The sequence below is a fragment of the Phascolarctos cinereus genome, unplaced genomic scaffold (assembly GCF_003287225.1).
Source record: "Phascolarctos cinereus isolate Bilbo 61053 unplaced genomic scaffold, phaCin_HiC Scaffold_7;HRSCAF=346, whole genome shotgun sequence".
NCBI lineage: Eukaryota > Metazoa > Chordata > Mammalia > Diprotodontia > Phascolarctidae > Phascolarctos > Phascolarctos cinereus.
This window is the reverse complement of record NW_027556180.1, coordinates 185258383-185272262: the sequence shown is the minus strand read 5'-3', so window position 1 is coordinate 185272262 and position 13880 is coordinate 185258383. Positions and strand designations below refer to the sequence as shown.

Here is a 13880-nt window from a genome sequence, read left to right as displayed (position 1 = left end):
GTTTGTATTGGTGCTTATGTTTCTGTTTTTATAAAAAAATTTTTTTTCTCACTCCCTTGAGATTCCATATGTGCAATGCTAAAACAGATTCCATAGGGCAAGAAGAATAAACTTTTTATATACAGATCCTGACAAGGGGATTAAAAAGCCTTATTTATTAATATAGCTTTGTGTGAATGTGTTATGCATGTATATTTTATATAACAAACAATATTGATTCATTTACTTTCCTCATAGTGAGGGAAGATAGCACAGTTACATAATTCTAAGGAAAACTACATCATTGTTGCATATTTTTTTTTTAAAAAAAGAACTATAACACTAGACATTATGGAAAGCATACTATGGTTAAATATTTGTTGGCCTTGCCACTTGGGTATGGTTGGTGCAAAGGCATGGCAACTGGAAATAGAGGAGTAGAGAAGAGGCTAATTTAGTTAGATTACAGAGTATAAGAAAGATAATAATATGTAATTAAGCTAAAAAATAGGTTGGAGATCAGTTCATGAAGGACTTTGAAAGCTAAACAAAGGACCTGATGCTTTGTCTTAGCAGCAACAGGAAGCCAGTGGAGCTTATTGAATAGGTTAATGGCCTGGTCAAATCTGCACTTAAGGAAAATCACTTTGGCAGCTGAGTGGAGGATAAATTGGATTGAGGAGAGACTTGAGGCAAAGAAACCAATTAGGAAACCAGTGCAATAGTCTAGGGAAGAGGTGATTAACGCCTGAATTAAAGTGGTATTTGTGTGAATAGAGAGAAGGGGCCATATGTGAGAGATGTTATGGAGGTAGAAATGTCCAGATCTGACAACTGATTAGATATGTGTGGTGAGAGTGTGAAGAACTGAGTATAAAGGTGATGTTATGAATCTAGAAGATGAAAGAATGTTCTTTCAACAGAAATAGGGAATTTTGGTAGCAGGGTCGGTTTGGGGGGAAATGATAATGAGTTCCATTTTGGCCATTTGACTTCAAGACACATAGACACCTCTGGGACATATAGCAAATACAAAAGAAAATCTCTATGGAGATAATAATGGTAATAATAACATGGTTATCATTATCATTATTATCATTATTATTATTATTATTATTATTATTATTATTATTATTCCACTGCCAGCATGTATATAGTACTGGCAAAGTCCTTTACAAATATCATGTCATATAATCCTCTGAACAACTTGGGAAGGTAGGTACTATTATTATCCTCATTTCACGGATGAGGAAACTGAAGCAAACAGAGGTTGTATCTTGCCAAGGATCACACAACTACTAAATGTCTGAAGGCTAAATTTGAACTCAAATCTAGGTCTACACCTAGGTCTCTATCCACTGTGCCACCTAGCTGCTTAGTTTATTGTCTTGTATAGATAATCCTCGATTTATTTTTTTAAAGCCAGAAAGGGCATTATAGAGTCTCCATTTTATTAACTAGGTTGTTTATATTTAATTTTAAAGCCTTTGATTAATTGATTCAAAAGAGATACCGATAGTCAACAAACATTTATTTAATACTACGTGCCAAGAATGTGCTAGGCCCTTGGGATACAAAAAAGGGAGCAGGGAAGTGCTCCGTGTCTTCAAGAGTCTCACATTCTAATTATTGAGAGACACCATTCAGATAACTATGTACATGCAAGATATAGACAGAATAAATGAAAAGTAAATTCATAAGCATCTTTTTTTTTAACTGTGTGATGATGCTCTATTGTGATTGATTACATATTCTATTTCATTTCATTAAAAAGCTCTATATCATATAGTTTATATACATGTAATTTATTTTTAATTATGTAGGTATTTATTGCAATCTTTATTAAAATCTTTCTGCCTAGTCTTTGGTTAGTAACACAATAATTTATCATACTGTCATTTTTATGGAAAAATAGTGTTTTCTCATTGTCTATTACATAACCTTGTATAGGTACAACTTCCTATGTTTACCTGTGATTTCAAGATTTAGAGAATTCTCGGTTAGGAAACTCCCTCTACCAGTGTAGATGAAATCTTAAAAAAAAAAAAGGTGGCTTTGTCTTATAGAATTAAGTGACTTCCTAGGGTCACAAAGCATAAGTGTGTGTCAGCAATGGAACTTGAACCCAGGTATTCCTGACTCTAAGGCCAGTTTATGCCATTACTATGTATGCATAGTATTTATAGATGTATTGTTTGTGCATACATATAATAAACACGTCCTTTATAACATCTTTCATAACCATGCATCTTTTTAAACATTATGTGGTTATTTCATAGAAACATGGAATTTTAGAACTAACAGGGATTTTAGATGTTATCAAGCCCAAGCAGCTCCTTGAAGATAAGGAAACTGAGGCTCACAAGGGCAGACTGTTTGAAATCTTACCCCTAGTTAATGATAGAGCTGAAATTAAAACTTTTTTTTTAACTCCCAGTGCAGTGTTCTTTTCATCATGTCATTTTAGGAAATTCTGTTCCCATCTTTCTAGATATTTTATTCTATAGTTAACATTTCATCATTATCATCATTACTCAGCTAGGGTACATCATAAATTCAAATGTAATAATTTTTATGATATGGTATGCTATGTTCACCTAAAGGATTTTTAGAAACCATATTAATCTGATGATAAATAAGTTACAGAATTATATTTAGTAATTAAGTTGAAATAGTAAAAATATTTTTGAATAAAAATAGACTAACTCATAGTTGCAGGTTAATCTTGAAATGGAGGTGATATATCTATTTTAGTATATTCCACAGAGAAAGGTAGAGAGGGAAAGTTCAGTTTGTATTTTTAAAAATCTGTTAAATATACAGTATTCTAAAATTGCCTCTCTTTGCTTCCATTAATCACTCAGTTTTAAACTTTGAAATGTTGACAGGCATAATGATAGGCTTTTATGATGAGTTAAATCTTACCCCACAAAGAAATGCCACCTGGCATTAGGGGAAAAACAGTATTTTAAATTATTATATATCATTGTTCATAGGTTTTATGCATATAATTTGCCCAATATTGGTGTGGATTTTAAACACTTAGATGTAGAAAGTCTAATTCCTTAAAAATGAGACAATTTATAACTTTGTTTTTCTCTTTGTTAAACTCATTGCATACATCCAATGGTATGCGTAAGTGTTTAACAATTGGCTATCCTCAGAATGGATTAAAAACCATAATCCTACAGTATGTTGTTTACAGGAAACACATTTGCAACAGAGAAACACACACAAGGTAAAGGTAAAAGGCTGGAGTAGAATACATTATGCTTCAGCTAAAGCAAAAAAGCAGGGGTAGCAATTTTGATCTCAGACAAAGCAAAAGCAAAAATAGATCTTATCAGAAGAGATAAAGAAGGAAACTACATCCTGCTAAAAGGCACCATACATAATGAAGTAATATCATTACTAAACATATATGCATCAAATGATGTAGCATCCAAATTCTTAGAGGAAAATTTCAGGGAGTTACAGGAAGAAATGACAGCAAAATTATTCTAGTGGGGGACCTCAGCATCCCCCTCTCTGAACTAGATAAATTTAACCACAAAATGAACAAGGAAGAAGTTAAGGAAATGACTAGAGTATTAGAAAAGTTAGGTATGATAGACCCGTGGTGAAAGTTGAATGGGGATAGAAAGGAATATACTTTTTTTTGGCAGTACAGAAAAATTGACCATGTACTGGTGCATAAAAACCTCACAATTCAATACAGAAATACAGAAATATTAAATGCATCTTTTCAGATCATGATGCAATGAAAATTATATGTAATAAAGGGCCACAGAAAGATAGACTAAAATAAATTGGAAACTAAATGACCTAATCCTAAAAAACGAATGGGTCCAACAACAAATCATAGAAACAATCAGAAACTTCATTCAAGAGAATGACAATAATGAGACAAAATACCAAAACTTATGGGATGCAGTGAAAGCAGTTCTTAGAGGAAGTTTTATATCTCTAAATGCTTACATGAATAAAATAGAGAAAGAGGAGATCAATGAATTGGACAAGCAACTAAAAAAACTAGAAAAAGAACAAATTAAAAATTCTCAATTAAACACCAAATTAGAGATACTGAAAACCAAAGGAGAGATTAATAAGATTGAAATTAAGAAAAGTGTTGAACTAATACATAAAACTAAGAGCTGGGTTTATGAACAAAAACCCCAGCAAAATAGATAAACCTTTGGTGTGCAGACACACACATACACACACATTTTTTATTGACAGTTGAACAATGAAAAGTTAAAATAGAAGGAATAATTTCTTGTCAAGCTTTGAGTTTTTTAAATGTAGTTTTCGGGGGAAATTGCGGAGTCTCTTTAAGTAGTTATCTTTAAAAAAAAAAGATAGCCTCACCAATCTGTGATTGTTTTAGATGTCACCATCTTCTACATATAGCCTTATGTTATATCTCATTCTCATACATACATACACACATACATACATATATATATGTGTATATATATATATATATATATATATATATATATATATATGTACATATCTATATAATTTCTGTTAAAGATTTCGCTATTAAGGTAATCTGCTTATATATGTACCTAAAATCAAAAACATGTAAGCACATTGCTTTTATTTGAGAAAATGATTCCTATATTCCAACAGACTTTAGTTTAAAAGAATGGCTGGGTGTGGGGTAGAGAAGAGTGTTGATTATATTTTTGCAAGAATATATGCTTCTTGAGGGCAAGAACTATTTTTGCCTTTGTATCCCTAGTATTTAGCAGAGTGCTTGGCACATAGCAGTGCTTGATAAATGCTTTCTTATCCATTGAAAATGTTCTTATTCCCCTTGAAGTTCAAACACTGAAAAGTGTTAGTAAGAGTATGTTGGATAGAGACCTCTGGGAGCCAAGATGTTGGATATTCATCTCCAAACAATTATGAAATAGCGTCCCAAAATAAATTTTAGAACAGATGAACCAGCAAAAAGACAGGTTGAAGTACTCTCCTAGCCCAAGAAACTTGGAAGGTCAGCGGGAAAGGTCTGTCTCACTTGGGTAAAAGGGGAGTCAGTCCAGTACAGGAAACATCCTGGCAAGCCAGCAGCAGGCCCTGCCTCAGCAAGACAGCAGGAAGCCTAAGCTCCAGTGAGGTGTCAGGCAAGAAGGCAAATGCCAACAGTGGGACCCTGCATGAACCACAGCATAGCACCAGGCAAATAGACAGATGCTAGCGCCAGGCATCTGAGATGCCTCAGCACAACCCCAGTGAACAAATAGATGCCAGTGCTGGGACCCTTCACATGCCTCAGGGCAGCACCAGGTAAGCTGCCAGATCTCTTTGGCCTCCAGCAGGGCCAGCCACCCACTGCACTCCCTCATTGCATCCAGGAACAGGCATGAGGGTTCCCTGTGGGCCTCAGGACAAACAGCCAGAGCCTACATCTCTTGGCACAAGAAGCCTGAGACAGTGCCCCTTCCACCCTGGGATTAGCGTGCAAATTTAAAAGTAAGGTAAAAGGCTAGGAAAGATGAGCAAACAAACAAACAGAAAAAGAATATGACCATAGAAATTTGTGGTGACAGGGAAGATCAAGACACAAACTCAGAAGAGGAAAACAGGGTCTAAATACCCCAAAGAAAAATGGAAATTGGACTCAAGACCAGAAAAAACTCATGGAAGAGCTCAAAAAGGAGCTGAAAAATCAAATAAGAGAAGTGGAAGAAAAATTGGGGAAAGAAATGAGAGTGATGCAACAGAATCAGGAAAAAAGAGTCAGCAGTTTGGAAAAAGAAAACAACTCCATAAAAAGTATAATTGGCCAAATGGAAAAGGTGATACAAAAATCCACTGAAGAAAACAGCTCTTTAAAAAGTACAGTTCGTCAGATGGAAAAGGAAGTACAAAAATCCTCTGAAGAAAACAACTCCTTAAAATGTAGAATTGGGCAAGTGAAAGCTAATGACTCTATGAGACATCAAGAATCAATCAAACAAAATCAGTCCTCTTTGGAAATACAACTAACATGGAAAATAGGTCCAGGGGAGATAATTTAAGAACTATGAAACTATGTGAAAGCCATGCTTTAAAAAAAAAAAAGAGTCTGGACATCATTTTTCAAGAAATTATCAGGGACAGCTGTCCTGAATATCCTAGAACCAGAGGGTAAAATAAACATTGAAAGAATGTACTGATCACCTCCAGAAAGAGATCCTATAAGAAAAGTGCCAGGAACATTATAGCCAAATTTAGGAACTCCCCAGTCAAAAAAAATATCAGTATAAGCAGCCAGAAAGAAACAATAAAATATCAGGGAGCCAATCAGGATTACACAGAACTTATAAGTTAAAACATTAAAGGATAGAAGGTTAAGAAACATGATATTCTAGAAGGCAAAGGAGCTGGCTATACAGCTGAGAGTCACCTACTCAGCAAAACTGAACATAATTTTTCAAGGGAAAAAATTGCTATTCAATGAAATAGAAAGCTTTCAGGCTTTCATAAGAAGACCCAGAGCTGAGCAAAAACAATTTGATTTTCTGTATCAGGACCCAAGAGAAGCATAAAAAGGTGAAAAGGAAAGAGAAAACATAAGGGATTCAGTAGGACCAAATGGTTTACATCCCTGTATGGGAAGATGATACTTTTAAAACTGTATCACTAATAGTTCAGTTAAAAGAAGTATATAGAAGGTATGGGCATAAGGTGAATGTGAGGGGATGACATAAAAATTTAAGGGGTAAGAAAGGATTACAGTGGGAGCTGAATGAAAGGAGAGGTAGAATGGGGTAAATTGTCTCACATGAAGAAGTGTGAAAGACCTGTTACAGTGAAGGAGAAGAGAGGAGTGTGGGTGGTGGGCAAAGCTTGAACCTTTCTCTCATCAGAATTGGCTCAAAGAGGGAATAACATGAAAACTCAATTGGATACAGAAATCTATCTTACCCTAATGGAAGTAAAAAGGGATTGGGATTAGAGAAAGGAGGAGGGGGGTGATAAAAGGTAGGGCAGATTAGGGTAGGTGGTGATCAGAAGTAAAACATTTGTGAAGAGGAACTGGGTGAGATTAAAGGGGGGGAAGGATAAAAAAGGGGAAAATAGGATGGAGTAATCATAACTGTGAATGTGAATGAGATGAAGTTCATAAAATGGAAACAGAAGGCAGACTAGATGAAAAAACCAGAGTGTTAGAATATGTTGTTTATAAGAAACACACTTGAAGCAGAGAGACACATACAGAGTAAAGGTAAGAGTCTAGAGCAAAATCTGTTATGCTTTAGCTGAAATGAAATTTAAAACAACAACAACAACAACCACCACAACAACCAGGGGTAGCAATCATGATCTCAGGCAAAGCAAAAGAAAAAAAGAGATAAAGAAGGAAACCACGTCTTGCTAAAAGGTACCATAAATAATGAAGTAATATGAATACTAAACATACCAAGTGGTATAGCATCCAAATTCTTTTTTTTTTGGGTGGGGGAAGTTGGAGTTAAGTGACTTGCCCAGGGTCACACAGCTAGTAAGTGTCAAGGGTTTGGTCAGAGACTGGATTTGAACTCAGGTCCTCCTGACTTCAGGGCCAGTGCTCTATCCACTGCGCCTTCTAGCTGCCCCAGCATCCAGATTCTTAAAGGAGAATTTAAAGGAGATGTAAAGTAATATGAATACTACCAAGTGGTATACATGTCCAAATTCTTAAAGGAAAATTTAAAGGAGATTTAAAGAATTCTTAAATGAGAAGCTAAGTGAGTTGAAAGAGAAAATAAACAGCAAAACTATACTAGTGGACTATCTTCTCTCAGAACTTGATAAATCCAACCAAAATATAAGCAAAAGAGAAATTAGGGAGGGGAATAGAATTTTAGAAAAGTTAGATATGATAGACTCTTAGAGAAAATTGAATGGGAATAAAAAAGATTTTTTTTCTCAGCAGTACATGGCACCTATGCAAAAATTGACCATGTATTAAAGCATAAAACACCCCTCAAAATCTGTGTAGAAAGGCACAAATATTAAATGTATCATCTTCTGATCATAGTGCAATAAAAATTACATTCAGAAAAGAGCAGTGGAAAGATAGATTAACATTGAATTGGAAACGAAATAATCTTCATGAATGAGTCAAAGAACAAAGCATAAAAACAATCAGTAATTTCATTAAAGAGGATGACAATGAGACAATATATCAAAATTGATGAGATGCAGTCAAAGTAATAGTTACGGGAAAATTCATTTCTCCAAATTCTTACATCAATAAAATAAGAGAAAGAGGAAATCAATGAATTGAGCATGCAACTAAAAAAAAAACACTAGAAAAAGAACAAATTAAAAATTCCCAATTGAGCATCAAATTGGAAGTCCTGAAAAGCAAAGGTGAGATTACTAAAATTAAAAGTAAGAAAACTGTTGAGTAAATAAATAAAAGTAGAAGATGGTTTTATGAAAAAATCCATGTTAGATAAACCATTGGTTAATTTGATTTAAAAAAAAGAAAACCAAATATTCAGTATCAGAAATAAAAATGATAAATTTACCAGCAATTAGGGGAAATTGAAGCAATCATATTTTTCCCAATTATATGCCAATAAATCTCACAATCTGAGTGAAATATTTATGAAAATGTAATAATTGCCCAGATTAACAGAAGAGGAAATAGGATACTTTGATAACCCCATCTTTGAAAAAGAAATTGAACAAGCCATCAATGAACTCTCTAAGAAAAAATCCCCAGGGCCATATGGATTTCACAAGTGAATTCTACCAAACATTTAAAGAACAATTAATTCTACTACTATGGAAACTATTTGGAAAAATAGGTGAATAAGGAGCCCTAGCAGATTCTTTTTATGAGACAAATACAATGTTAATGCCTAAATCAGGAAGAGCTAAAACAGGGAAATTAAACTATAAATACATTTCCCTAATGAATATTGATTCAAAAAATTATAAATAAAATAGTAGCAAGGAGACTACAGCAGTATATTGCAAGGATCATACACTATGAGCAGGTGGGATTTATACCAGCATTGCAGGGTTGGTTCAGTATTAGGAAACCTATCAGTATAATTAACCATATTAATAACAAAACCAACAGAAATCGTATGATTCTTCCAATAGACACAGAAAAAGCCTTTGCCAAAATACAGTACCCAAATTCCTATTAAAAAATGCTAGAGAACATAGGAATAAAGGGAGCTTTCCTTAAAATGGTAAGTAGTAGCTATCTAAAACCATCAGCTAGCATTATCTGTAATGGGAATAAGCTAGAAGCCTTCCCAGTAAGATCACAGGTAAAGCAAGGATGCCCATTATCACTACTATTCAGTATTGTTCTAGAAATGTTAGTTATAATAAGAAGAGAGGAAAAAAATTGAAGGAATTAGAATAGGCAGTGAGGAAACAAACTATTGCTCTTTGCAGATGATATGATGAAATAGAGAACCCTAGAGAATCAACTAAAAAACTACTTGAAATAATTAACAATTTTAGCAAAGTTGCAGGATATGAAATAAACCCACACAAATCATCCACACTTCTATACATTGCCAGTAAGGCCCAGCAGCAAGAGAGAGAAAGAAATTCCATTTAAAATAATTGTAGACAATATGAAATATTTGGGAGTCCACCTGCCAAGACAAGCCCAGGAACTATATGAACACATTACAAAACACTTTTCACACAAATATAATCATATCTAAACAAATGGAAAAATATCAATTGCTCATGGGTAGGCCAAGCCAATATCATAAAAATGACAATTCTGCCTAAATTAATTTGCTTAATCAGTGCCATACCAATCAAACTGTCAAAAAAGTATTTTATAGGTAAGAAAGTAACAATAAAATGCATCTGCAACACAAAAAGTCAAGACTATCAAGGGAATTAATGAAAAAAATGCAAAGAAAAGTGGCCTACAAGTACCAGATCTCAAAGTATATTATAAGGGGGTAATCTTCCAAAACATCTGGTACTAGCTAAGAAATTGAGTGGTAGATCAGTGGAATAAATTAGGTACACAAGACAGTAGTAAATGACCATAGTTAACCCATAGCTTGATAAATCCAAAGACTGTCTCTGAGATAAGAACTCACTATTTGACAAAAACTGCTGGGAATCTGGAAAACAATATGGCAGAAACTAGATATAGACAGACATCTTATACCATATACCAGGATAAAGTCAAAATGGGTACATGATGTAAATGTAAAGAGTGATACCATAAACAAATTAGAAGAGCAAGGAATAGTTTACCTGTCAGATCTGTGGAGAAGGTAAGAACCCATGACCAAACAAGAGATCGAGAACATCACAAAATGAAAAATCAGTAATTTTTTAAATATTAAATTAGAAACTTTTTGCACAAACAAAACCAATGCATCAAAGATTAGAAGGAAATCAGAAAGCTGGGAAATAGTTTTTAATAGCAAATGTCTCTGATAACGACCTCATTTCCCAAATATATGGAGAGCAGAGTAGAATTTATAAGAATGTAAGCCATTTCCCAATTGCTAAATGATCAGAGGAAATAAACCAGCAGTTTTTAAGTGAAGACATCAAAGCTATCTAGAGTAATATGAAGAAATGTTCTAAATCATTTTTGATTAGAGAAATACAAATTAAAACAGCTCTGAGATACAACTTCACACCTATCAGATTGGCTAGTCTCCCAGAAAAGGAAAATGATATATGTTGGAGAGAATATAGGAAAATTGGGACAATAATGCACTGTTGGTAGAGCTGTGAAATGATCCAACCTTCTGGAGAGAAATTTAGAACTATGAATATTGGGCTACCAAACTGTGCATACCCTTTGGTTCAACAATATCACTACAGTGTTTCATTATCAGCTATGAATCATTTAGCTCTTTTCAGCAATACAGTGATCCAAGATGATTACAAAGGACTAATGATAGAAAATGCTATTCACATCCTGAAAAAAGAACTGATAGACTCTGAACACAGATCGAGGCTTACTATTTTAACTTTCTTTTTTTTTTCCTTTTGGTCTGTTTCTTCTTTCATAACATGACTAATATGGAAATATGTTTTACCAAATTGTATATATATAATCAATACCAAATTGCTTACTGTTTTAGGAAGAGGTGGGGGGAGAGAGGGAGAAAATTTTGAAAATTGAAATTTAAAAAAAAGAATGCTAAAATTTTTCTTTATGTATAATTAGAAAGATAACATTAAAAATAAAAAAGTGTATATTGGGTGATTCAGAGTTCTGTGAAGTATATAAAATTTCATTAGTTTTGTGTCTGGGAGAAGCTTAAGTCTTGTCTTTTCTGAGTCTATATAAGCTTTCAGTTTATCCCTTCTAGACCAATTCATGTACCTCCCTTTTTTAAATTGTATTTAAAAAATTTGCAAGGAAGGAAATTCCTTAACTTCTCTCAGCAGAGCAGTCTAATCTTTACTTCTGAAGTCAGTCTTCCTTATGTGTAAACCAAATTTTCCTTGCTTTCATTTTAAAATTTGAGGTCTCATCTTGTTAGAAAAAATACTTGATTGATCTTCAAAATTTAATTACAGACTTACTCTTTAGACTAATAAATATTTCTTTGCGCTGTACCTTAGTGAATAAAAACGTATAGTTATACATTCTTCCGTAAATTGAGTTGATATAAATATCTTTTCAACTTTATTTCTAAAGCTGTCTGCAAATTATTAAATGTTTTGTAACAACATGTAAAAATGATATTAGTCTTCAGTGTGTCTATATATTTTGAACACCGTGGACATATTTCTTAAGCTGCCTGGATTTTAAATGACTGGAATTTAATATTTTTATTGAACTGAGAGAGGTGTAATTTTGGTGTTTTCTAGCTATTTTTTAAATTGTTCTGATATGAAGAGGTAAAGCAATATTATCCCTTTCAAGTTTTTTACCTATAGCTCCCACTCTTTCCATGTTCAAATCCCCAGTGCTTTAACATACCCAACAGGTAATGTCATTATTTATGCTCAACAACTTAAAAGTTCTGAAGTTTTCTTTGTGTTTCCATGGTTAATCACTTTTTACTTTTTTCTCACAAATTCTGCATGAAACATCATTTAGCACACTATTTAATAGCAAGTAATTTATAGCACACAGTTTTACAAATTGAATTTAATGATCCAGTTATGAGGTTTAAAATGTTAGCCATGATTCAAAAGCATGCAATACTTCTTCTAAAGCAGTAATATTTTATATCATTATATATGTATGTACATGCCCTATAAGCTTCTCATCTAAGATTATAGAATAATGTAAAATTGTTGAAAAAGATTTTATTTTTTGATGTGTCATCCATTTTCACTATGCCATTTGTCATCAATAGAGGTTATAAGATTCATTTTTATTTTTTATTAAATTATTTATTAACCTCAAAATGTTAATCAGTGTTTCATTCATGGAATAGCATGATTCATTTATCTAAGTATATATGTGTTTGTTTTTAATTTGAAATCAGAAGCATAATTAAATAGAATTCTATTATCTTTTTTTGTTTCATTTTGTCATATTTTTTACTTTTATTTATTCCATTTTTTCTTTTTTGTTTTAGTTGAGTCTGGTAAGTTGAAATTTTATTGGCCATCTTCTAATCACCGTCTCACTGTGACTGGAACTTCTCTTCCCCTTTCCATCCATACCCTTCCATGTCCTTCAACCAATCAACTTCCATGTTTCACTTGTCCTTGGCAACAAAGACAGACTGCACAGAATAAATTCTGCTTGAAGTATGGGTAACTGTGACAGAGAGTAAAGGTAATGGGGTTGCTAACTTTGTGTCTTATTCAAATGATGTATAATCTTAATTTTTCCATTGTGTTTAAAAATACATTTGCTGCTTGATTCTTAATTAATCTAATAAGGGCTTTTTCATGTTGCATATTTTTTAGTAACTATCAGAAAGAAAGCATTTATAATAAAATATGTTTCAGCTTGCATCTTGTTAAAATGAAAAGTAGGTTCCCACTTGGATAGTCTATATTAAAAAAATAATAAACTGTTCACATCTCTGTGTTCTTATCTATGATAGTGGTAGTCTCAATTGAAATAAAGCGTATTTTATTTGTATTTATGTCCATTTCTGTAGATGAAATTAATTTCCATTTATGCAAGAAGCAAAAACATGTTGTATCTATGTGTTTGATTTGTGTCTACTTTTTTTCGACATATGAAGCCAGTTTTGCAGTTTATAAGTTTGCACATAAGATGTCAGCTGAATACTTTTTTGGTAGTTACATTCACTCTTTAAGAGCTCAGAAATGACCATTAAGTATATTTCTACATTTGCGTGCTACATGTAACCCCAGAAAGTAGCTTTGTCCTTTGAAGAATCTAGCTCATTAGTATTCTGATGAGGCCAAAAAAATCACTTATAGTTTAAATCTTATATAACTTTGTTTTAAAACTTTTCTTAATCGTAAAATGGGGTTCTGTGATGACTGCTCACATCCATGTTCAAAAATACAGTGAATCAGAAAGAATCTTCATTTAATCTATTATACTTTTTTAAAGAATAAGGAATTATAAATATGGAACATGCTTCTTAAAAAGGTTTGTTTTCTTTTTTAATTACCATTTTTTCCCTGAGGCCAACCTTATAACTACTATAATATTATGATTGCTTCTAGAATGTGTTTTTAAAATGCTGTAGTCATCTCTAAGCAAGTATTCTGTCAAAAATGGATTTATGTAGGATAAAAGTAATTTGTACAAAGCCTCTGCACAAAAAAACACATTGAGATTTGGGGAAAACTGACTTTTAAAAACAAATAGGAATATTGGCCTGTTTTGTTTCTAAATATGTTTCTAAGATTTTGGAAAGAAGAGGACCATAATAATGCTATATGACTAAATAGCATAGCTATATCCATTCTATTCTGTTTCAGTCCTCAGATTAAAGAAATATATTATTTTGTAAACAATAAGG

The 13880-nt window shown here is 32.9% G+C and overlaps 1 protein-coding gene across 1 annotated transcript in view; it reads left to right on the top strand.

Moving 5' to 3' along the window:
- Nucleotides 1-13880, top strand: part of ROBO1 (roundabout guidance receptor 1) — a 480872-nt gene that overhangs the window by 356143 nt on the left and 110849 nt on the right. The window contains exon 7 of the mRNA XM_078147422.1: nucleotides 12507-12515. Coding sequence (XP_078003548.1) covers nucleotides 12507-12515 — 9 coding nt within the window. The remainder of the gene's footprint in view (nucleotides 1-12506; nucleotides 12516-13880) is intronic.